The following is a 25,860-nucleotide window of genomic DNA, read 5'->3' as shown; positions in this document are numbered from 1 at the left end:
GCGGGACATGTATATATATATATATATATATATATATATATATAAAATCAGAGGTCTGATATTTTAACCATCGCTTGATTATATGAAGCAAATCCAAAAATTTTGGCACACAGCTATATATTTAGTTTGTCAAAAGATTATTCCATTTGAAAAACAGGTTTTTAGTGGGTTTATTTAACAAAGATCGAAAGGTATCCTTTCACAGGTAAATAAACTTTTACTTTATTATTAACTAAGTACTTTTTACTAGGTTAATAGGAAGCAAAAAACTAACGAAATCAGTCAAATAGTTCTTGGGAAATAGAATTTTAAAAATATGGCTTTTTTTAAAAGNCACGGTTTGGCTTACTTTTGAAAGAGTTATCGCTATTTTTGTGATTTTTCCTTAATTTATGATAACCAGTGTAGTTCTTGGGAAATAGAATTTTAAAAATATGGCTTTTTTTAAAAGTTGTATGACTCAGAAACTATTCCACTGATTTCACTTAAATTTTATACTTTGTCACTCAAAACTACGGAGTTCCAAAGGTTATTAAAATTTCTATATATTACATTTTAATATTTTTTTCTATTCAGTATCATTGGATCCTAATACAATGAAGAATTTTAAGAAGTTATTTAAAATTCAATTTTGCATGGAACGATCTTTAGATTAAAAAACAAATTAGGATTGTGTGTAGAAATTTTCCATTTCGCCTTTAAACTTCCCGAGATATGGCTAAATACTTAAAAGTGAAATTAACATGAAGGGGATCAAATTTTAGGCCATCTTATTGGGATGATATTTTTCATACTAAGTACCCCCTCCATATTTTAATAACAAAAAATCTGCCATCAGCAAAAAAAAGTTCTATATGTATTTATTTATTTTTTTAATATATTTTTTTCTATATTTATTATAGACCACAATAGTTCTTGTGTGTTTCTCTTATTTAATAGTTGGCATTTATTTATTAGAATGAGGTCTCACTTTAGAAGCATCAAAGTTTATATATTTTTTTCATTTTTTGAACTGTACTTGTTAATATAATTTATATATTGATTTTAATTGCAATAATTTTTTTCGAGTATTAAAATATGCTGCTTTTTTTTCTTATCTCTATTAAATAATGATAATGTTGCTGTTTTATGTGCTCAACTTTAGGTTTTATTTCAAAATTGTGATGGCATGTCTTCGGATCATCCTCAGGGATGTTTCCCAGACCGTCGCCAATAGCCCATTGTGCAGCTCCAGTGCGACGTAAATTAACAACAACAACAATCTTAGGTTTTATTTTGTTTTCCTGTGCAGAAACTATGACTTGAAATTACTAAGGCGTGTAGAAAAATGTACAGGGTTTATGATGGATTAAAATAGTATTCAATAAATTCTTTCAAAATTATTAACTGTTAAATTTGTTGGTAAGGACGCTGTGTGGGTCAGTCTACTGTTCACAGAAATGAAATTAGGGCCATATTTCTGTATGAACTTAGCAGAATTTTATTCAAAATTCTAACAATTTGTTCGAAAGTTATTGATTTGTTTTGTGAATTTTCTCTCTCTCTTTTTTTATTGCTGCAAAAAGTTCATAAGTCTTAGACACCTGATATTGTGAAGGTATGTAAAACAATGTACGAAACTTTCACAAAAATTTAAAAAAAAAAAAATTAAAAAAAAACGATTTGATTATTAGTTTAGAATTGGTAATACTGATAAGAACTGTTGAACTTGTGTTGAAAGAAACAACCCTGTTGGAAAATCTAATACTCACTAAAATTCAACATCACAGTTGAAATTTTACGTGCTAAAAAGTTCCATTTTTTTTACAAACTTTATGAGGGTGCTTTACGTGATTTTTTTTCTTTTTCCTTAAGCATTTTTGCTTTGCATATTGACTGTACATTCACTGTTATACAAAATTTGTTTCTCTCTTGTGTGATCTTTGCTTTTTTTTATTTTATAAATGGATGCTCAAGTAGTTCAAAATTTAAAGTTGTTGTGGACAATAAAAATAATAAATAAAATAAAAATAGAGAGTAATAACATGGTTTTAGATTTAAATCTTAATGTTTATATTAAAATTTTCAAAAATAAAAATAATTAATTTAATTGAAGGCAATAATAAGTGTTCTCTATTTGTATTTTTCCAAGTATTATCAAAGAGTAAAATTACTTCATATTTATTTCTTCTTATTATATCCTGTAATTTGTACTCCTTTAGTATAGTTTTTCTCCTAAGTACAAATTTTTCAAATAAGCTACAATAATTGAACATTTTGGGAAAAAACTGATCTGAATGTTTGGAAAATCAATGAAGTTTAAGGAGAGGGAAACAAAGATTATGAATAATAAAAAAATTACAGAGTTGTGCGAGTAGAGTCTCATAGTTATATGAATATGTATATATTATTTTTATTTCTTTTCAGGGTTGCCCGCATAAGTTGGCACACTGCCAAATGCTTCATAACTCTTGAAGTCAACTTCGTATAATGACCAAGAAAAGACTGTTTGAAATCGTAAAATGTTTTTTACTGATACTGTGAAAAATTGAAGAATGTCATTTTCATTGCCTGAAGACAATAATAGTGCATGGTATTCTAATATGATGTATAATTGTTATTCATTCATTTATTTTATTGTTAACTTAGACATATTGATAATCTATCTATATTATATTAAACGCTAATACGTATGTATCAATAAAACCGATGATATTTCTTTTCTCGCGTTGGCAACTGTTTTCATTTTTAATCGATAGGATTCGGCGCGCAAGAGCACGTAGTGAGCATCATATGGCTAATCTATATTATATAAAACGCTAATACGTTTTAATTGATAGGCTTCGGTGCGCAAGAGCACGTAGTGAGCATCATATGTCTAATCGGGTGAATTCTCACCAAATTATCAAAAAAATTCTCACAAAATTATCTTCATCGAAGCCGATGCATTACATCCGGCNAAAGGAGCCAGTAACTATTTGAAGTCTCTGTACAAAATTGTTCGAGACAATTCAGTTCAAGATTTTTCCAGCAATCTTCAAATCTCTTGGCACTTTATTCCTCCTGCAACACCTCATTTTGGCGGACTCTGGGAGTCTAATATTAAATCAACCAAGAGACATCTGCTAAAAGTATGCGGCTCAGCTATACTAAATTTCGAAGAACTGGCTACGCTCTTGTGCCAAATTGAGGCTTGCCTCAATTCTCGACCGTTATGTCCCTTAACCTCAGAAATAAGTGATCTAGAGGCTCTTACCCCTGGGCATTTTATTGTGGGTGCTCCACTTCTTTCATTGCCTGAGAGAAACCCATCACCATCCATGTGTCTCAAGTCTAGATGGTCTTTAATTCAAAAACTTCGTGCTCAATTTTGAAACAAATGGAGTAAAGATTATCTCCAAACTCTACAAGCAAAGTCTAAATGGATTGCTTCTGGCTCAGAGTTTTATATTGGAGACTTAGTTCTTCTCAAAAATGACAATGTTTCACCCCCATTGAAGTGGACTCTTGCACGAGTTGTGCAAGTATTTCCAGGACGAGATGGTATAGTTAGAGTTCTTAAACAGAAAACAGCTCATGGAGAGTTCACCAGATCTGTTTGTAAGGTATGCCCATTCATTAAGAAATGACATATCCACCTCCTTGGCTGGCAGGATGTTTTGACTTTTAATTATAATTTCAATAACAGATGGAGCCACGGGTACTGTTAATCAAGAAAGATTTGTTTTGTTTTTTTTCTTCCCTTTTGGTTTTCAGTTTCAGTTTAGATTTATTCATTATGTTGGTAGATGAGTAATATTTATGTTTTGGCATTATGGCCATTAAAATTTCAATTACTCATTCATAATTCAATTAAAAATATTCATAATTCAATTAAAAATATCATGCTCTGTTAAATCAATCAAAGAAATAAATTAAATGTCCGGTAAGATTTTGAATATTCTTTGTTGTGCTAAGTTGTCATTATTGCCATTTTCCCACATTGTATTAATTTCTATCATTTTAATGACATTCTATTTAAATTTATGATTTTTCCATTATATAAGTTTATGATTTATTTAAGATTCATTCCAACGTGCACTGTCTGATCTAAGTCACACTCATACTGGGGAGAAACCTTACTTTAGTAGAGTATGTAATAAAAGCTTTTCGCGGAGGAGTTTACTGTCAAGGCACACTAGTGGTCATACGGGCAAGAAACCATTTTCTTGTAGTGTATGTAATCAAAGTTTTGCAAGGAAAGATAAACTAGCTAAACACAATTGTACTCAAACTGGTGAGAAACCTTATTCTTGTGGTGTATGTGATAAGAGTTTTTCAAAAAAACATTATCTAACAAACCACACTTATATCCATACCGGGGAAAAGCCTTATTCTTGGGAAATATGTAATAAAAGTTTTTCGCACTGGACAAAATTAACAGAGCACATATGTGTTCATACTGGTGAGAAACATTATTCTTGTATAGTGAATATAATAAAAGTTTTGCAAAGAAAGATCAGCTAGCTAAACACAATTGTACTCAAACTGGTGAGAAACCTAATTCTTGTGGTGTATGTGATAAGAGTTTTTCAAAAAAACATTATCTAACAAACCACACTTATATCCATACCGGTGAAAAGCCTTATTCTTGGGAAATATGTAAAAAAAGTTTTTCGCAGTGGACAAAATTAACAGAGCACATACGTGTTCATACTGGTGAGAAACATTATTCTTGTATAGTGAATGTAATAAAAGTTTTGCAAAGAAAGATCAACTAACGAGACACAGTCGTTCTCATACTGGCTAGAAACCTTATTCTTGCACTACATGTAATAAAAGTTTTTCAAGAAAGCAGGCGCTAACTATTCACAGTCGCATTCATACTGAATGAAGAGAAACCTTATTCTTGTGACATGTGAAATAAAGTAATAAAAGTTTTCAGATAGGCATGCACTGTTTAATCACAGTAGCACTCATACTGGCAAAAAAAAATTCTGGAAGAGTATGCAATAAGAGTTTTTCAAAATGAAGACACAAGCGTACTCATTTTTGAGATAAACCTTATTCTTGCAGAGTATGTTATATGAGTTTTTCTCAGAAAAATCTAACTCATCACAGTCGCATTGATGGTGGTGACAAACCTTATTCTGGTTACACATGATAACAAATTTTTCACAGACGTTAATGCTATCTATCCATAGTTACGTTCCCACTGCTGAGTAATTTTATTCTTGTAAATAGTTTAATAAATTTACTATTTTTCAATTAATAGTGAATCAGCTGCTCACACCTTATGCTAGTAGTTTATATTAAAAAACTTTTTTGTGAGACATGTTATTTAACTGATTACAGACAAAATGAAAATTGCCATTGCTTAAGGATATCATTTGCTCTGTTGAGTTATGAGCCACTGCTAATATGAGGTATTAATTTATTGCATGGCTTAGAGATGTAACAAATTGTTATGTAGCCAAATATCGGTTAATCGACTTCTAGCCGGCGCACAGTGCTCCGAAAAGAAAATCTCAAACCAATCTGAAGGAAAACAAATGTCTAAGAATATTATTACACTGTATATAATGTAACGAAGTGCTTAAGAGTGTTACTAATTATGCATATGAAATCCTATTTGCAAAATTCATTGTAGTTTATCCAATATGTTGGTGAAAAAAGATTGCATTGAAGATATTGTGCAAACTATTATCATAATTCATCAATAAATTAGTATTTACTTTCAGGACAAAAAACTGCTGGTTAATTGTTTTTTTAAACTTCATGCAAGTAACTAAACTGTATTTACTTATGTATTGTTGCACTATTTCAATTTTTCTTTTTCATAAAAGAAGGGTGGGAGGCTTTGTGAAAGTGAGCTAATTTGCGTCTTATCTATTTCTGATAAAACTGGCCTGTTTGTATTAGGAAATAAGAGTTGATGATGAGTGACTGTGAATTTCTCTTTTTAGAATTAAGGAAGATTTATTGATGAAGAATTGAGAAATGGAATGCCTGTAAATGATGTTTATGCATTCTTTTTTTTTCCATCAAAAAGTCAATTAAAGAGATAACATTTAATTTTTTGCTTCTGTTTTTTAAATAAAGCGATAGAAAATTAATTTTTGTAAACATGTTAAATGGCAAAGAAAAATTTGCTGAATTGTGAAAGTCTTTGGAGGGTCACAGCAACCGCCTGTGACCTCCCATCCTGGGGTCCTTGGTGAAACCTTTCCGTGACAAAAGATTAAAAGTAGTTTCTTGTAATATGATTACAACTAAATTACTGGAAAACATAGTATAAGAGTTCCTTTCGTTCATAGGTTGGGGAAGTTAAATCAAGCAAAATTAGAGCACACTATTCTTTTGCTGATAATTCTAAAAATTCCATTATCTATTCAATTTGTTTACAATACTATAGGATGAATAAAATGTCTATATACACTGTACATTATGTTGTTTGTGTCCCTGTCGCTTCAACTTTCTTTGCTGTATTTTTTTAATAAATTTACTTTTCATTTTGTACACACCAACATGCGATTTGTAGCTACGTAAAATCTCACAGTTTTTGAATGACGGGGAGAAAAAAATTTTAATTTTCAAGAATTTCGAAGTTAAACCTGTTTTGATTTCAGTATTAATCAAAAGATTAATAAATGCAATATATTAGCTGCAGTATAAAAAAAGGTAATATTTACGTTTAAACAGCCTAATAAATTTTCAATTTAATTGCAATGTCCCCCCCCCCCAAATAAGACANCGGGGAGAAAAAAATTTTAATTTTCAAGAATTTCGAAGTTAAACCTGTTTTGATTTCAGTATTAATCAAAAGATTAATAAATGCAATATATTAGCTGCAGTATAAGAAAAGGTAATATTTACGCTTAAACAACCTAATAAATTTTCAATGTAATTGCAATGTCCCCCCCCCCAAATAAGACATTTTTTGCAACACCTCGTTGATAGCCAGGGTTTTTTTGGAAAATAAAATTCCACATTTCGTGAGAAACAACGACATTGCGCACAGGCTGCCTTCACATCTCAGACTAGCTTGAAGTGCCTTAACCACTGAGCCGGCACGGATCATTCTCTAGAATAATTTAGTATAAAGTCGTTAAAGAGTAACATACAGGTCGAAAAGTTTTTAACATATAGTGAAAATATTAGCTACAAAATATTTATTTTTTTTTTTTAAATACTTCACTTAACGATGAAATCGCATAAATTTTGAAAACAGTAAGTGAATACTATTATGTTACTTTGAAGCTAAAAATGTTGTAATGCTAATTCAAAACTGGAATTTCATACTTTTTAGATTGCAAAATATACTTTAAAAGATTAAGCATGAGTAAAAAAGTTTATAATTTTATTTCTAAGCTTCTACTATTTAGCAAATACTGCTAGATAATTCCAAATGGGTTGATTTAAGTTCTGATTTAAATTCCGGAATTAAGATGTGCGGGAGGAGGAAAATTTTGATCACCCATCTGAATTACCGAGGGTGTGTGGTATAGGTTCTCGTTTAGTTGTTTTACAATAGAGTGTTGGATGCAGATCATCCACTCTGCATAAAGTCAAAATTGAGATGGCCTTTAGAACATTCTTGTGGATGTTTCTCACACAGTCGCCAATAGCCATTGTGCTGCTTTAGCGCGACGTAAATGAAGTACTACAAGGAATAAAAACAAGCAATTATTCAAAATGTTTAAATTTTTTCCCGGTAGTAAACAAGACCTTTTCTATTCGATGTAGTTCTAGTGATGGGAGAACTATACTCGTTTTTAAGCTTATTTACCATTTTCTTACACATAAAGAGCAAGCTGCAGCTTATAACATAATAGAATTACTTGACCCCTTTTCTTGGTATCGAATATGAACGAAAATTAAGAACAAATCATACAAAGTGGTTAGGATACTTGGCTCACAGGTGTTGCGAATTCCAACGAGATTCCTGTTCTATTATAGCTAATCACTCTGAGCCTTTTTGTAGTTCGTTTTGCTACTTGTCAATATCAGCAAGACCGCTTGGTAAGCCAAGCGAATTTTCAGACCGAGTGTGCGTTTCTAGTCCATCTGTGGCCAAGAATATGACCTCAGCCACTCACAACTCGTTTGAGAATCGTTTTGATCTCCGGATTAGCATCATCGATTTTTTTTATTTACAGTAAAAATGTAACTGAAATGAACTTTTCAAGAATTGCAGTAGTACAGCGCCATCTACTAAACTGTAGTGGAGAGTTCAACCGACGCCTAGGCGGGTAGAAATAGGCAACATTTAATGTAAACAAATCAGAGAGAGCACAATTAAATAAATTTTCTTGAATTAAATTTTAAAGATAGTGAATTTTAGATTTTTATCAATTCTAATATTCGCATCCGAAAACTTTCTTGGGATGATTATCATAACTACGGCAAGGCCAAGTGCCGCCAATTTTTTGGCGACCTATTTGGATAGGTCGCCAAGGGGTAGGAGGAAAAAGAGAAACCCGATCATGACATCACGACGGAAAGGGGGAAGATGGGGGAAAGAAAAGGCGCTCTCTAAGAGGAGAGGACCAAAAAAGAACGGTGTTACCGTCGTGATATCAGGAACGGGGAGGAAATTGAAATAACAGGTACAGAAGATAGAAAAAAAATCGCNTTATAATGCTTAGCATTACCCTCATATGGATAAAAAATAAAGAGAAGAGTATTCATAGAAAATATTTATTAAGGCTGCTATCGTAAAAAGTATCTTATTTTATGACCATATAATGAATTGATTGAAGGAAAAATTATCCTCGTCGTAGTAAAAGTTGATAAGATTCATACTGCGTAAGTAATTTGTTACCTCAAAAAATAAAATGATGTTGATGTGTCACAAGATGGTTCTTTTGTTTAAGAATCAGCCTACCGTTAAACTCATAAATCTATGTCAAATAAAAGTTGCTTCTTAATTTTTTTCTTGTTTCACGAATTTAAAAAATAATACAATAAGACATTCCTTTTGATAACTGAAAAATTAAAAAAGCAATATGAACTTTAAATATATTTAAAATTTGAAAATAAAGAATTGGTATAATTTATTACAGGAATGCTTCAAGGCGACGAATTCATTTATATTCATTTCGTACGAATAATGGAAGAAGAGTCTGCCAAAAACAAAACTTAATTCGTTTATATCCATCTTTCTTGTTCCCCCCCCCCCTGGGTAGGGTTTATTCGATTAACAAAATAATAATGAAGATCAACAAATTTGTGAAGGGTCCGATTAAAAGTTAAATTATTTTGTGAAGGTTCCGTTTTTATGAAATTATATTTTGTGAAGGGCCCGTTATTGGACTCAAATTTCTTCTAAACAAACCCCTGATTATCAGTGACTAAATACTTTACTGTACTTTACTTTGATTACTTTATATTTATTTCTTCTTACTAAGTCCTATAATCTGTACTCCTTCAGTATAGTTTTTTTTCCAAAGTACAAAAAATTGTTTTTCAAATAAGCTACAATAATTGAACATTTTGGGAACAAACTGTTCTGAATGTTTGGGAAAATATTGAAGTTTAAGGGTTGGGAAAAAAAGAATATGAATTATAAAAAAAATTACAAAGGTGTGCAAACAGAGTCTCATAGTTATATGAATATTATTTCTTTTCAGGGTTGCCCGTATAAGTTGGTTCACTGCCCAGTGCTTCATAACACTTGAAGTTAATTTTGGATAATACCCTAGAAAAGACTGTCTGATACCGTAAAAAATTTTTTTACTGATGCTGTGAGAAATTGAAGAATCTCATTTTCATTGCCTGACAACAATAACATTGCATGGTATTCTAATATGATGTTTAATTGTTATTCATTCATTTATTTCATTGTTTACTTAGACATATTGATAATAACTTAAACAATTCTGTTGCTTAATCACTGCTATTAGCCTAGATACTGATTTCTGAATGTTTTATTGTATTGTTTAATAATGTTCGCTTTCATCAGCAACTCAATCAACTGGAAAACATTTTTGTATAACTATTGCTGAAGCTTTTGTAAAAATCAGTTTTAATTTGGCGTTAAGCAGAATATTCTCGTGTACCCTTACAATTACATTTCATGTAAATGTCTTTAACAAGATAATTAATTTGCGCAAAATTTAATACAGTGTGGTATCAATATGGATTTAAAAGATAGCAACTTGCTTAGGCATATTGTTCACCTAGATGAGAAACCTCATCCTTATAGTTTATGTGATAGTAGGTTGTCAGATAATAATCACCTGAGTGAGCAGAGTAGTATTCATGCTGGTGAGAAACCTTATTCTTGTAGTGTATGCAATAATAGCTATTCAAGGAAAAATTATTTAACTTGTCACAGTCGCATTCATGCTGGAGAAAAACCTTATTGTTGTGACATATGTAATAAAAGCTTTATCTGTGGGAGCGCACTGTCTCAGCACGCTCGCACTCATACTGGTGAGAAACCTTATTCTTGCACAACATGTAATAAAAGTTTTTCATGGAAGCATCGGCTAATTAGACACAGTCGCACTCACACTGGAGAGAAACCATTTTCTTGTGTCATATGTTATAAAAGTTTTTCAGTAAAGGAACGTCTTACTAGACACATTCGCTCACATACTGGTGAAAAACCTTATTCCTGTGACATATGTAGCAAAAGTTTTTCAGATAGGCATGCACTGACTGATCACAGTCGCACTCATACTGAGGTGGAACCTTACTTTTGTAGGGTATGTAATAAAAGCTTTTCAAGAAAGAGTTCACTGTCTAGGCACACTAGTGTTCATACGGGCAGGAAACCATTTTCATGTAGTGCATGTAATCAAAGTTTTGCAAGGAAAGATCAACTAGCTATACACAATTGTACTCAAACTGGTGTGAAACCTTATTCTTGTGGCATATGTAATAAAAGTTTTTCATGGAAGCAACAGCTAGTGAGACACTGTCACACTCATACTGGTAAGAAACCTTATTCTTGTGGTGTATGTAATAAAAAATTTTCAAAAAGGGGTACACTGTCTGTGCACAGTCGCATTCATACTGGTGAGAAGCCTTATTCTTGTACTGTATGCGATAAGAGTTTTTCAAAAAAGCATCATCTAACAAACCACACTTATATCCATACTGGTGAAGAACCTTATTCTTGTAGCGAATGTAATAAAAGTTTTTCAAGGAAATGTCAACTAACTGAACACAGTTACACTCATACTAAGGAAAAACCTTATACTTGTAGTGAATGTAATAAAAGTTTTTCAAGAAAATATTCACTAACCGAACACAGTCGCATTCATACTGGTGAAAAGCCTTATTCTTGTGAAATTTGCAATAAAAGTTTTTCGCATGGGACAACATTAACTGAGCACAGACGTGTTCATACTAGTGAGAAACCTTATTCTTGCACTACATGTAATAAAAGTTTTTCAAGAAGGCAGACGCTAACTATTCACAGTCGCACTCATTCTGAAGGAGGAGAAACCTTATTCTAGTGACATGTAGAATGAAAGTTTTTAGATGGGTATGCACTGTCTAATCACAGTAGCAATCATACTGGCGAAAAAATTTATTCTTGTAGAGCATGCAATAAAAGTTTTTCAATGAAGACACAGTCGCACTCAGTGGCGTACGCAGAATTTTTTCAAGGGGGTGTTCATAATTTTCTGAAATTTCTAAAAGAAATTCAAGTATGTAAGAAAGCACTATTATTTCCCAAATTTAGACAGCTGACAATTTTGTCTTCTTATTTAGACAACATTGTTTAGTTAAATTTTGATTTGATTTTTTAAGTTTAAGAACTTGGTGCAGGGTTCCTGCGGCCTTGAAAAGTACTTGAATTTCATTTCGATTTTCAAGGGCTCCAAGAAGTACTTGAAAATAATGCTAAATCCTTGAAAATTTAAAAAATGACCTTGAAAGTATCGAAAACCACCCTATTTCTCATATTTCTGTGTTGTACTTCTAACTCAAACCACTCATTTTTATTAACTGAGCATACTTTTTCCAAGTTTTGACATGTTTTTCTTTATTAATTTATTCACTGATATGATCTGCTTTCCTTTTTATAAATGATCGTGGATATTCTTTCTTGATGATCTGTGTTTTTAAAGTTGGCTACATTTGTATATTAATATCATTACAGCATTAACATTTTGTTTTATTAAAATTTGATTTTCAGGGACTTAATCTACTTCTTTTTTTAATCATATTTTACCATGAACATTAAAAAATTAGTGTATCTGTTAATAGGTACTAGTATTGTTCTTTACATATCAAATAAGAATCTTAAGTTTTTTACCAATAAAATTTTTCAATAACTTTTATTGGTAATTTTTCTATTTTCTTTACATTAACTGTAGATTTGTTATTATAATTACCTTTAGTATACTTTGTTTTTCTCTTCGTATAGAATGTTTGAAACATTTTGTATAGCATTTTTAACAAGTGCTTATTTTTGATTTTCGTTTTTTAAAAGCCCTTAAAGGTGCTTTTTTCATTGGGTGGTTTTAAAAAATGCTTAATTTTCCCTTTCGAAAATGAGATTTTTCTTCTTCTTGACCATGCCAATTTACGGCACGTATTTTGCATAAGTATGCTTTTCACATTTTTCTATTCTACGTTTTCACAATTCATTCAACTACAATCTTATTTCTGCATATCGTTGGTTCATAGCGTATAAAAGCGCCAATCATTTTACAGGTTTGATAAAATGCTTGCGAGTCCGCACGTACGCCTAGTGAGCTGGTTTCGGTGAGATTATTGCACTCTCATGTGCAATTCTGCTGCATTTTGCAAGATAGTCTCATTTTCCAGCTTCACTTTCCACCCTCTGAAATCGAACCGAAAAATCTCTTGATCATTTTTTAATGGCTAATATAATCGAGAACAGAGTTCTTTGTCAAAAACTAGTTATTTTATCATGATCATGTAGAGTCTTTGAAAATTTTTTGCATTTTGTTATTGTTTATAGTGCTTAAAAAGTTCTTAAAAAATTCTTATTATTTGCTGAAAGATTTGGCCATGCACCATGTTGAATGTTCCTCTTTTCTTTATGACATGTTCGAATCTTTGCTTGTTCAAAGGTTGTATACCTAACTTAAAATTGGCCTTATGTAAAATACAAATCTGACTTTTTTATGCTTTACAAATTTTATTCTTCACATGATGTCACTCACCCTTGCTTTTTTTTTATACTTAGGTTACTTTTCGAAATAAAGAGGAAAGAGGCAATGGAAGTCTTATTTCTTAGTACTATTATCTTCAAAACATTTTAGTTTAAAACGTTAAATTTTAGTCTATCTTTTAATAGAATTTAAGTCCTTGAAAATTTTATAATTAGTCTTAAAAAGTACTTGAATTTCATTTTTAAAGTAGAGCATGAACCCTGTTGGTGTAATATCTTCTCGCATGTAATATCTTCTGAAAAAAGTCCAATGTCATATGGGTGGGAAGTAACACTTTGAGGGCCACTTTCACATTCATCAGATTTTGTTGTGCTAGAAACGTTTTCTTCAACGGAAGTATCACATTTCTGTACAATAGAAAAACTTACATTGGTACCAGATGCTGTCACCTCGCTTATTTCAGGTCGTGATTTTTTTCTCAAAATGATTAAAAATTGTTAAATTCTTGCGTTTTGGCATCCTAAAGATCCAAGAACAGCAAATATATAGGGGAGAGTCGGACAAAACGGGATACCATTATTGTTTTTATTTTCTACGGAATATCTGTTTAGGAAAACCATACATTATTTTTATTATTACATTATCCCTGAAAGACTCTTTAATAATCAAGTATTTAAATTCTTCGGTAAGCAAAGAGAATAATTCTTTTTAGAATTTAATGTAGATTGAATTGAGCAATTCAGAAAATTAAGAAGTTTATATATAAAAAAGCTCAAGTCTTCATCAGAGAAATACATTACAATTAGTTCTAAAGAAAGATGTGAGATCCTAGAGTCGAAAATAAAAAGCTGAATAATGAACGTTAATAAACAAATTTTGCATAAAGAGACTAAATTTTTCAAAAATATATACTGCTAATATAAATAAGTTGTTCGAAAAGCTTAGGCCTACATTAATATATGGCTATTTCAAAATGTAATAATCCAACAAATAAATAGATGGATAACACGGGACATAAAAAACTCTATCCCGTTTTATCCAACTCATAAGTGTCCCGTTTTGTCCGACTCCGACACTTTTTGAAACAAACATGGCTGCTGCCTAAACATGAAAAGAAAATTAGATAGACTGCACATAAAAATATTGGTAAATAAATGGTTGATCAAATTTAATACTCAACGGATTTTTATTCCCATATATGTAGGCAGTACAATGTAAAAAAAAAAACGCACGTAAATGTAGAAAATGGCAAGAAAATAGAATAAAAAAGTTCTAAGACCTACAACTTTCTATCAAATAGTGCTCTCGAGACGGGACGCACCGAGAATGGTATAATCATAGGCGTGCTTGACTGCGAAGCCATAGGCTGCGGGTTCGAATCCCGCTCTGGGCATGGATGTTTCTCTCTCTCTTTGTTTTGTCCTCTGTTGTGTGTGTGAATGTGGCCCACCCTATAAACGGATTTGTGGCAGTGTGGCGTGGGCAATGTTGCTCGCCTCCGTGACTTTGGTTCACAGGTGCCCACTGGGTAACGCGAACTGAGCAACAATTCTGGCATAGTATAGGCAAAAGATTCAAATTCCGTGCCTGCCATTGGAAGAAAAAAAAGGATCTCAAAGTTTCGAGCTAGATTGAATAACTTCAACGAGCACAGTATCTCCAATGGTATTGTTACTGATTTCTTCACTAGTCGAAATAGTGGCGACTGAATTAACTTTTTGTCTCGACGAGCTCCGAAAGACAAGCGGCAGAGATAACTCTTAGTCTGACTAACTAACTCCACTGTACTCCGTTCCCCCTTTTATATAATTTTTCACCGCGTCTCCATAATTCTCGAATTGTCTCAAAGACGACAGAACGTCTAGGATTCCAGAATCATCGCGTAAAGACCTCGCGAATGACTGCCAATCTCGAAAACTATCGCAAATGGCAGGACAGAAAGAAACCTGCCCGTAACAGTATCACGCGAATTTGGTTTCAAAAGTACAACTCTATTATCGATGGGTGGTCTAATGTAAACAATAACAAGCGTCCTTAAACCGGAAGAAATTTAGAACATTTCCGGTGTATCCCTCCGCTTATGTTATGACTACGAGGCGATGTGTGAACAAGCCTAATATTCTATGCTGTTTTGTTATTGTAATTTGGGTTCATATCTAAACATAATTGTACCATTCATAAGAGCTTTCGGAAATTTATTGATTCGCAGAGGTCGTAAGGCCAAAAAAAATTTGGGAAAGTTAATATCTCATTGTGAATAATTCTTAAGGTTTGCCAAGTTTTGTATTTTATCCCTTATTTGACTACATTTGAATAAAATGTTGCCAAAAATATATTTTTAAGTTAGCCTAATTAAAAAATATTATAATGATTATAATATTAATATGATAATGCTGAAGTTTAACGGCTGAAAGAAAGAACTCGGTACATGTGAAATACTGCAAAAGATATGATGCAATAATATGATGGTGCGTTTCTTCAATCTGCGGCGTAAAAGTATATCGGAAGCAGTAGCCCGGAAGTCTTGAAAGAGCAATTTTACCACTAGCGCCACCACTCTTAGCTTTTCACGATCACCCATCCATAGTAAATATTTTTTTAGTATTTTGAGAAATACTGTGGAAAAAAAAGTAGGCATAAGGCAAATAAAAATATATAGTCTTAAAAAATGATAGCCCGCATAATTTCTACTAATATTTTTATTTTTGCTATTTTGTCTGAGCTCAAGGGGGGTGTTTAAACCCCTCCCTTGTGTATGCCCCTGCTCGCACTCATTTTGGAAAGAAACCTTATTCTTGCAGTGTATCTTAAGAAAGTTGTTCTCAAGTAGAAAAATCTAACTCATCACAGTCGCATTGATGGTGGTGACAAACCTAATTCTGGTTACACAAGAATATCTATCCTTAGTTGAGTTCCCACTGCTGAGTTAATTTTATTCTTGTAAAAAGTTTAATAAATTTATTATTTTTACATAATAGTGAATCAGCTGTTCATAGTTATTTTCCTTATACTTAGAATTCTTGTAGGTTATATAAAAAGAGTTTTTGTGAGACTTGTTAATTAACTGATTACAGACAAAATGAAAATTGCCATTGCTTAAGGATATCATTTGCGCTGTTGAGTTATGAGCCACTGCCAATATGACGTATTCGTTTACTACAGGGCTTAGACATGTAATAAATTGTAATTTAGTCAAATATCGATTAATCGGCTACTAGCCGACACACAGTGCTTCAAAAAGACAATCTCAAACCAATCTGAAAGAAAACAAATGTCTAAGAATATTAATATACTGTATATAATGTAACGAAGTGCTTAAGAGTGTTACTTATTATGCATATGAAATCATATTTGTGAAATTCATTATAGTTTATCAAATATGTTGGTGAAAAAAAGATTTTATTGAAGGTATTGTGCAAACTATTATCTTAATTCATTAATAAATTAGTATCTAGATATAAAATTGCTGGTTAATTGTTCTTTTAAACTTCATACAAGTAACTAAACTGTATTTACCTATGTATTGTTGCACTATTAGAATTTTTCTTTTTCATAAAAGAAGGGTGAGAGGCTTTGGGAAAGTCAGTTAATTGGCGTCTTATCTATTTCTGATGAAACTGCCTTGTTTGTATTAGGAAATAAGAGTTGACGATGAGTGACTGTGAATTTCTCTTTTTAGAATTAAGGAAGATTTTTTGATGAAGAATTGAGAAATGGAATGCCTGTAAATGATGTTTATGCATCCTTTTTTTTTCCACCAAAAAGTAAATTAAAGAGTTAATATTTAATTTTTTCTTCTGTTTTTTAAATAAAGCGATAGAAAATTAATTTTTGTAAACATGTTAAATGGCAAAGAAAAATTTGCTGAATTGTGAAAGTCTTTGGAGGGTCACAGCAACCGTCTGTGACCTCCCATCCTGGGGTCCTTGGTGAAACCTTTTCGTGGCAAAAGATTAAAAGTAGTTTCTTGTAATATGATTTACCACTAAATTACTGGAAAACATAGTATAAGAGTTCCTTTGTTTCATAGGTTAGGAAAGTTAAATCAAGCAAAATTAGAGCACTATTCTTTTACTGAGAATTCCATTTTCTATTCAATTTGTTCACACTACACAATTATAAATAAAATGTCTATATACACTTTCCATTATGCTGACTGTGTCCCTGTCGCTTCAACTTTCTTTGCCTTATTTTCTTTAATAGCTTTACTTTTCATTACGTATTCACCAACTCGTGATTTGTAGTAACGTAAAATCCCAAAGTTTTTGAATGACGGGAAGAAAAAACATTTTACTTTTCAAGAATTCCGCAGTTAAACCAGTTTTCATTTCAGTATTACTTAAAGGATTAATAAATGCAATATATTAGCTGCAGTATATAAAAAAAGGTAATATTTACGTTTAAACAACCTAATAAATTTTCAATTTGATTGCAATGTTCTCCCCCCCCCCTTAAATGAAATATTTTTCGCAACACCTCGTTGAAAGCCAGGTTTTTTTGGAAAATAAGATTCCACATTTCGTGAGAAACAACGGCATTGCGCACAGGCCACCTTCACTCCCCAGACTAGCTAGAAGAGCCGTAACCACTGAGCCATCGCGGAGCATTGTCTAGAATAATTGAGTATAAAGTCGTTAAAGGTCGAAAAGGTTTTAACCTATTGTGAAAATATTAGCTACACAATTTTTTTTAAAAAAATACTTCACCTAACGATGTAATGGTATAAATTTTGAAAACAAAAAGTTAATACAATTAAGTTACTTAGAAGCTGAAAATGTCGTAATGCTGATTCAAAACTAGAATTTCATACTTCTTAGATTGCAAAATATTAAATGCAGAAGTTAAAAAGCCTATAATTTTTTTTTTACGCAAATACTGCTAGACAATTTCAAATGGGTTGATTTAAGTTCTGATTTTAACTCTTTGGAATGAGATGTGCGAGAGGAACATTTTTATCACCCATCTGAATTACCGAGGGTGTGTGGTATAGGTCCTTCCCTTATGAAAAAATCGAGGTATAAATGAGGTATAAACAAGGTATATTTTAAAGGTATAAAGGAGGTTGTTATTTAAAGACGTCGTTGAGGTTGAAAAGGGTGCAAATGAATANAAGGGTTGTTTAATTGTCTTGCAATAGAGTGTTGGATGCAGATTACCCACTCTGCATAAGGTCAAAATTGTGTACGACCTTTAGAACATTCTTGTGGATGCTTCTCACACAGTCGCCAATAGCCCATTGTGCTTCTCTAGTGCGACGTAAATAAATTACTACGACCACTCCTGAGAATAAAAACAAGCAATTATTCAAAATATTTGAATTTATTCTCGGTAGTAAACAAGACTTTTTCCTCCCGATGTAGCTCTAGTGATGAGAGAACTATACCCGTTTTTAAGCGTATTTTCTATTTTCTTACACATAAAGAGCAGGCTGCAACTCATAACATAATACAATTACTTGACCCTTTTTCTTGGCATCGATGTTGTTGTTGTTAATTTACGTCGCACTAGGGCTATTGGCGAAGGTCTGGGAAACATCCCAGAGGATGATCCGAAGACATGCCATCACAATTTTGATCCTAACAAAGGATACAAACTGGTTAAGATTCTTAGCCCACAGGTGTTGTGAATTCCTACAAGATTCCTGTTCTATCATAGCTAATCACTGAGCCTTTTTGTTGTTCGTTTTGCTACTTACCAATATCAGCAAGACCGCTTGATAAACCAAGCCAATTTTCAGACCGAGTGTGCGTTTCTTGTCCATCTATGGCCAAGAATATGACTTCAGTCACTCACAACGTGTTTTATAGGGCGAACAATTGAGAATTGTTTTTATCTCCGAATTAGCATCATCGTATTTCTTATTACAGTAAAAATGTAACTGAAATGAAATTTTCAAGAGTTGCAGTAGTAGAGCGCCATCTATAATTGCAGAAACTGTTTGAAGAGTTTAATTGACGCCTATGCGGGTAGAAATAGGCAACATTTAATGTAAACAAACCCGAGAGAGCACAATTAAATAAATTTTTCTGAATTAAATTTCAAAGATAGTGAATTTTTGATTTTTATCAACTCTAATATTAGCATCGGAAGACTTTTTTAAGTAATTTAATATGAACGACCTACTTTCATGTCGAAATATTTAAGCATTCTATATTGAAAAACATAGCAATTAAAAGTGGTTCGCTTTTACAATGCTTCATTACACTAATATGGATAAAAAATTAAGAGAAGAGTATTCATAGAAAATATTTATTGAGGCTGCTATCGTAAAAGGTATCTTACTTTATGACAGTATGATGAATTGGCTGAAGGAAAAATTATCCTCGTCGAAGTAAATGTTGATAAGATTCATACTGCGTAAGTAATTTGTTACCTCAAAAAATAAAATGATGTTGATGTGTCACAAGATGTTTTTTTTTTTAAATTCATCGTTAAGAATCAGCATACTGTTGAACTCATAAATCTTTGTTCAAATAAAAGCTGCTCCTTAATTTTTTTTATTTTTTCACACATTTAAAAAATATTATAAATTATACTGTAAAACATTTTTTATTGATAACTGGAAAATTAAAAAAGCAATTGGAACTTTAAATGCATATAAAATATAAAAATAGAATTGATATAATTTATTGCATGTGTGCTATAAGGTCTTGAGTGTAAAGGATAGATACTTTAGATGTTAAATTTTAAAGGATAGATACTTTAGATCTTGCTGAATAAATAATTTATGTAGATGGTTGGTTGTCATGTTATAGACATGGAAAAAAACAATTAGACGCTATAATTGTTATTGCTCATAAACTACCTCTGGGCATAATTTTTTTTTCTAGTAAATTTAAAACTTTTTTTATAATTTAAACTGAAAATTATTATAAATGAAAATTTAAAGTTACATTTTTTTAAAAAAGGTATTTATTTTAAAAAAATATTAAATATTAATATCCTTAAAACATTTATTAATATTTCCCTCTGAAGAAAGAAATACTTATATAAATTTAAGGAGTTGAACATCCTAAAAAAGTAAATATTTTTGATAGTAATCAGTATTAGACCTATTCACATAGTGTGTATTGTAATTATTCTTTAAGAAGTAAAGTTTCAAAATGAATATAAATAAAAAAGGGGCAGTGTTTATATATTTTTATAAAGAGGTCACATTTATAGGGATCAAATTGCAAGCAGGGTGGCCAGCTCATCTAGAAACTATCAGGGAGAACACTGCTGATTTGCTATTCTAGTTTAGTACTTTCTCATGTTGTATATTATAACAAAAATTTAGAAATTTCTCTTTTCCTTACTCGAGAGTTTTTCTTTGTAAAGATTGAGCCATGGTAATTTGATAATAACTATTAATTAAAATGTTAAATTACCTTGAAGATTTTCAGTGCAAGTTCAATTTTAAATTTATCGAACCTATACTTAATAATTTTAGTTGTTAAATAAAATAAATTGCAATATTATTAGTTTTAAAAAAAATATTTATTTGAAGAGTTTTAAGTTAGAGTTGCTTATGAAATTTTTTATTTATTTAGTACATCAATATGATTTAATGAATTTTGATTAATCATAAAATAAATGATTAATAAATCATAAAAATGTGGCTAACAAACACAATAAATAATAAAATATTTTTGATACCATTTGCTGAAAACTAGCTAATTAAAATTTATTTTATTCTTAAAAAAACTTTACCTTTATTATGATGAAGATTTCTGTTTAATTTTAAACCTTAATCAGGCCTTATTTATATATATATAGAGAGAGAGCCAAAACATTATGACCACCTCTTAATAACGAGTTGGCCCACAACACAGCTGCAACCCGCCTTGGCATGGTTGCCACAAGTCCTTGGTAGATGGACGGAAACAGATTGTACTAGATGTTTAAGCAACGGTCATGCAAATTTGAGATATTGCGACTTAGTGGTCTTTGAACTCTGAACTGTCGTTCTATGACATCCAAAATGTGTTCTATCGGATTGAGATCCGGTGAGTTAGGCAGCCTTGATATTAACTGGAATTTCAGCATCATATTCCTGGAATCACTTCAACACAATTTGAGCTTTGTGACACGGGACATTGTCCTATTGGAAAATTCCATTTGCAGCTGGAAAACAGAGGCCCTGTAAGGGTGCAACTGGTCCGCAATGATGTTCAGATACCCTGTAATTTTCATAGTCATATTTTCTACCATAACCACGGGTCCCAGAGACTCCCAAGAGGACGTCCCCCAAAGTATAATACCGCCACCACCGTCCTGTGTATGACCTACTGTACATTGAGGAAGCAACTGTTCGCCTGGAAGACGGCGTATCCTGACACGGCCATCAGCGTGATGAATGAAAAACTGTGATTTTTCTGACCAGGCAACTCTCTCCCACTGATCCATGAACCAGTCGTATCCTGAGCCCAGCGCAGGCATAGTTGGCGATGGCGATTGGTCAGCAAAGGCACACAAGTGGGATGTTTGCTGCATAGCCCCATATCCAACAGTGTCCGCTGAACAGTGTGCTCAGCAATACCTTGATACTATTCTACTTGACCCTGCATTGTATTGGGCTGTCAGCTGAGCCACTGTCTTGCTCCGGTTTTGGTCCACCAAGCAAGATAATCTCTGATGACCTTTTTCTTTGATAGCCTGTGGACGTCCAACACCATGTTGTCTACTACTGGTTTCACCGTCATTTATCCACTTTGCTGTAGATCGCGAACAACCCACGAGTCGTGCAGTTTCGGAAATACATGTTCCGAGCCTTCGAGCCATTGCAATCTGCCCTCTATCGAAGTCGCTTAGATCCGCAGCTTTTCCCATTACACACAGAAGTAAGTGAAAGAATTATTGTTCAAACTCTCCAGCAACAGTTAAATACCACTTCCACCTGATCATGTACCTTCCACGTCATCCAGGAGAGTTCATTGCGAAATATAGAGGTGGTCATAATGTTTTGGCTCTTGAGTATATATATATATATATATATATACTCAAGAGAATAATGAAGGAGAATATCATTAAAGATCATTGAATGGAGAGAGAATATCATTAAAGATTTTAAAATCAATATTAAAAGGGACAAATTAGTTTTTCAAAAGGATTTAATTTTTAACTCTGTTTTAAGACAANTTTTGTTTTCAAATGTTTTTATTACAATCTAAATGTGTAATGTCACAGCCCTTGTCATAAATTGTGTCAATTATTTAACCTATCCTTTAAGGCTAACATTAATGTGCCGCTCAAAATGTAATCCTACTGTAATACAAATTTTATATTATTGTAAGGTATACAAATGTTTACATTATTTCAAACTATACAGTTTTTAATAACATTATGCAAAACTTGAATGAAATTAATCTACTAGTTCTTTAGAACATGTAGTTTGAAAAAATTTTATGTTTAGGAAATAAGTTATTGAAGTGAATAGTAATTAAATGAATAGTAATTAAAAATATTTTTTGTGTACTAAAATGTGCGGTAAATTTTTGAAAATTACTCATGATTATTGAATTTTTTCAGGGTTGCCCTTCTAAGTTGTGTTGACCATCCGGTGTTTCATGACAATTCAAGTTAATTTAGGATAATAGCCAAGAAAAGTCTTTTATTTTACACCTTAAAAATTTGCTACTGTAAAAAATTGAAGAAAAAAAAAGCTTTTTCATAAGACTATAATATTTCCATGCTACTTATTCCATTGTATAATAACTTAATACTTCCATTCTTCCATTGCTAATAACTTAAATACTTCTGATACCTTTGTTTTCAGAATCTTTTTTTAAATGTATAGTAATATTCATGTTCATCAGTAACTATATATAGAAAAACAATAATCTTGTAAATTTTTTATTCTAGTTTTCATAAAAATCTATATTAACCTGACATGACCCTTATAAAAACCTTGCCATTACAGTTTACGTTAAAGTATTCAGCAAGATAATTAAACTGTTCATAAATTATTACCAGGTGATTGTCAACATGAATTTAAAAGATAACAACTTGCATGAGCTTGATGTTCTTATAAATGAGAAACCTTATTCTTGTAGTTTGTGCAAAAAGCATTTTCCATCAAAGTCTCAGCTAATGGTTCACAGTCATGTTCATACAGGTAAGAAACCTTATTCTTGTAACATATGCAGTATGAGTTTTTCAGTTAGGAGTAATCTGACAATGCACAGTTATGTCCATACTGGAGAGAAACCTTATTCTTGTAATGTATGCAATAAGAGTTTTTCACAGAAGGAACATCTCACCAGACATAGCCGCACTCATACTGGTGAAAAACCTTATTCTTGTGACATATGTAATAGAAGTTTTTCACGTGGGAATATACTGTCTCAGCACAGGCGTGTTCATACTGGGGAGAAGCCTTATTCTTGCAGTGTATGTAACAAGAGCTTCTCACTGAAGGAGCTACTAACTAGACACAGTCGTACTCATACTGGGGAGAAGCCTTATTCTTGTAATCTATGTAATAAGAGTTTTTCGCAGAAAGAACATCTAACTAGGCACAGCCGCACTCATACTGGAGAGAAACCTTATTCATGTGACATATGTAATAAAAGTTTTTCAACAACGGGACATCTAACTCAACACAGTCGCACTCATACTGGTGATAAACCTTATTCTTGTGACATATGTAATAAAAGTTTTTCACAATGGAGTATACTGTCTGAGCACATTCGTGTTCATACCGGTGAGAAGCCTTATACTTGTAGTGTATGTAGTAAGAGTTTTTCACAGAAGGAGCATCTAACTAGACACAGTCGCACGCATACTGGGGACAAACCTTATTCTTGTAGTGTTTGCAATAAAAAATTTTCAAGGGAAGAACATCTAACTAGACACAGTCGCACTCATACTGATGAGAAACCTTACTCTTGTAGTGCATGTAATAAAAGTTTTTCACAAAAGGAACATCTAAATAGGCACACCCGAACTCATACTGATGGAAAACCTTCTTATTCTTGTAGTATATGTAAAAGAAGTTTTTCACAGAGATTTATGCTTACTATCCACAGCTTTGTACATACAGTTCAGTAACATTATTCTTGTAAAAATTTATGATAAAAGTTTTTTGTATTGTCCACAGTTATTTTCATTGTGCTTAGAAATCTTATTCTTGTAGTTTATGTAAGGAGAGTCTTGTGATAGATAAATTGAGAATCGCCACTGATGATGAATCTTGTTTTTTTAGTTGGTTTGTTACACACTACTAATATGAGATATTTTATAACCTTCGTTGAACAGCCGATCTAATTTTTGGGTTTACGAACACCAGGGTTGGAGTTTTTGCCGGCAAAAAGGGGTATTTGCCAGGACAGGGGCAAAAACTGGTAAAAACCGTCAAAAACCATATAATCTAAATTGCTGATTCAATATTGTTACAAAATACTTGAAACAAATTTAAATCAATCATAAAGAATAATAATTTTGATACATTACATGATCCGGTGNTTAATAATTAATATAAAGGCAATAATTTTTAAAACATTGAAAGTTTTTGACCTCTTTTCATTTTAGAATCCTTAAATAAATGTTTTTTTACAAATAAATAAATATTATTATTTGTATAATATTATTATTATTATATTATAAAAAACTATTATTTGTTCAATAATTAACTACACATCTTGATAGATATTTTATGCTTTAAATTATAGTTATATTAATTTAAAGTAAGTTCATTTCACTGGAAAAAAGAGAATAATCGAAAAATTTTCTAATCAATAATGTTTTAAACTACTAAAATTATATATTATTACATTATGATTTAATTATGGAATAATAATTTTGTTAATTTTTTTGTAATTATTCATATTTATAGTATATATTTCACTTTTAGGAATAATTTTGTACCAAAAATTTGTTTTTATCCTCTCATCTTGGAAAATATAGGTTTTTGCCAATTTGCTTGGCAAAAACCTCTGTTTGCCAAGACGGTTTTTACCGGTATTTACCATGGTTTTTTCCACCTGCGGCAAAATCTTGCCAACCCTGACGAACACTAATTTTCAACTTTGTAGATTTTTAATTTTAAACCCAATCCAGAAGACAAAGGGATTTCCTGGATCAAGTATTGGGAGAAATTTGCCTTCGTTATGGAACTAACCACATTTGCGTTACATGGAGAAGAAGACAACGAGAACCTCCCTTGGTTAGCCTGACGGAAAAAGGAATCTAACCAGGGTTTTAAAAAATCGGGGATTTTTGAAAAAAACTGGGGGAAATTGTTTTTTTTTTTTATTTAGAGCTCATAAACTTTAAAATTATACTCTGAAAATATATTTAATAAATAGTGTTGTATAAGCTTAAAAGTAGAATTAAATCTAAAAAGCTTATATAAAATATATTTAATAAAATTAAAATAAGTTTAAATAATGCACTATCACTAATACATGTTTGAATTTTTATTGTTAAATGCATAACATTTCACAATTTTTAACTGAAGCAATATAAAATAAACTCACCGAACAAAAAATTAGTCACCCTAGTGTGCAAGCACCGATGAATCATTAGGTTTTGTTAGATAACGCAATGGTGAAGTGATGTGCTCAACTGCGTGCACACTGCTTCAACGTGATCTAAGACAAATAGCTGTCAGTGAGATTTTTTTTTTTTTTTTCGTAATATGGGTAAATATGTTTGGCCGTGCCCATGGTCATACAGTGAAATGAATTGCTGGATTTGTTGGTGTTTCAATGCGGACTGTTCAGCAGTGGTGTAATACACGTAGTCACGAAAGATGTGGTCGGAAAAAGATCCTGCATGAAAGGGACTGGAGACTTGTTTCAGGACTAATCAATCGAAATCG

General features: G+C 31.8%; 3 protein-coding genes across 5 annotated transcripts in view; all 3 read left to right on the top strand.

Moving 5' to 3' along the window:
• Positions 1-4,485, top strand: part of LOC107457535 (gastrula zinc finger protein XlCGF52.1-like) — a 6,245-nt gene extending 1,760 nt beyond the window's left edge. The window contains exon 2 of the mRNA XM_071185303.1: positions 4,043-4,485. Within this exon, the coding sequence (XP_071041404.1) occupies positions 4,043-4,485 (443 nt within the window). The remainder of the gene's footprint in view (positions 1-4,042) is intronic.
• Positions 1-24,222, top strand: part of LOC122269433 (zinc finger protein 271) — a 249,420-nt gene extending 225,198 nt beyond the window's left edge. Inside the window, exons 1-2 of one of the 3 annotated variants that reach the window (XM_071185037.1) lie at positions 19,006-19,415; positions 23,013-24,222. In XM_071185037.1, coding sequence (XP_071041138.1) covers positions 23,025-24,089 — 1,065 coding nt within the window. In that variant the 5' untranslated portion in view covers positions 19,006-19,415; positions 23,013-23,024 and the 3' untranslated portion in view covers positions 24,090-24,222. Of the gene's footprint in view, positions 1-19,005; positions 19,416-22,568 lie in introns of those variants that run through there. The other 2 variants (XM_043042586.2, XM_071185036.1) reach the window with 2 other exon arrangements.
• Positions 8,335-12,115, top strand: LOC107457527 (zinc finger protein 271). The gene is made up of 2 exons (XM_021146222.3): positions 8,335-8,766; positions 9,591-12,115. Exon 2 carries the CDS (start codon positions 10,098-10,100, stop codon positions 11,424-11,426), a length of 1,329 nt encoding a protein of 442 aa, XP_021001881.2. The 5' UTR covers positions 8,335-8,766; positions 9,591-10,097; the 3' UTR covers positions 11,427-12,115.
• Positions 24,223-25,860: the final 1,638 nt, after the last annotated feature.

This window comes from Parasteatoda tepidariorum, chromosome 9, assembly GCF_043381705.1.
Source record: "Parasteatoda tepidariorum isolate YZ-2023 chromosome 9, CAS_Ptep_4.0, whole genome shotgun sequence".
NCBI lineage: Eukaryota > Metazoa > Arthropoda > Arachnida > Araneae > Theridiidae > Parasteatoda > Parasteatoda tepidariorum.
Note: the sequence above shows the minus strand (reverse complement) of the source record. Positions and strands in the feature narration are given on the sequence as shown.

What these genes read in the sequence shown, in the direction of transcription:
- LOC107457527 (XM_021146222.3), top strand. Translation starts at nt 10,098, where the DNA reads ATGGATTTAAAAGATAGCAACTTGCTTAGGCATATTGTTCACCTAGAT.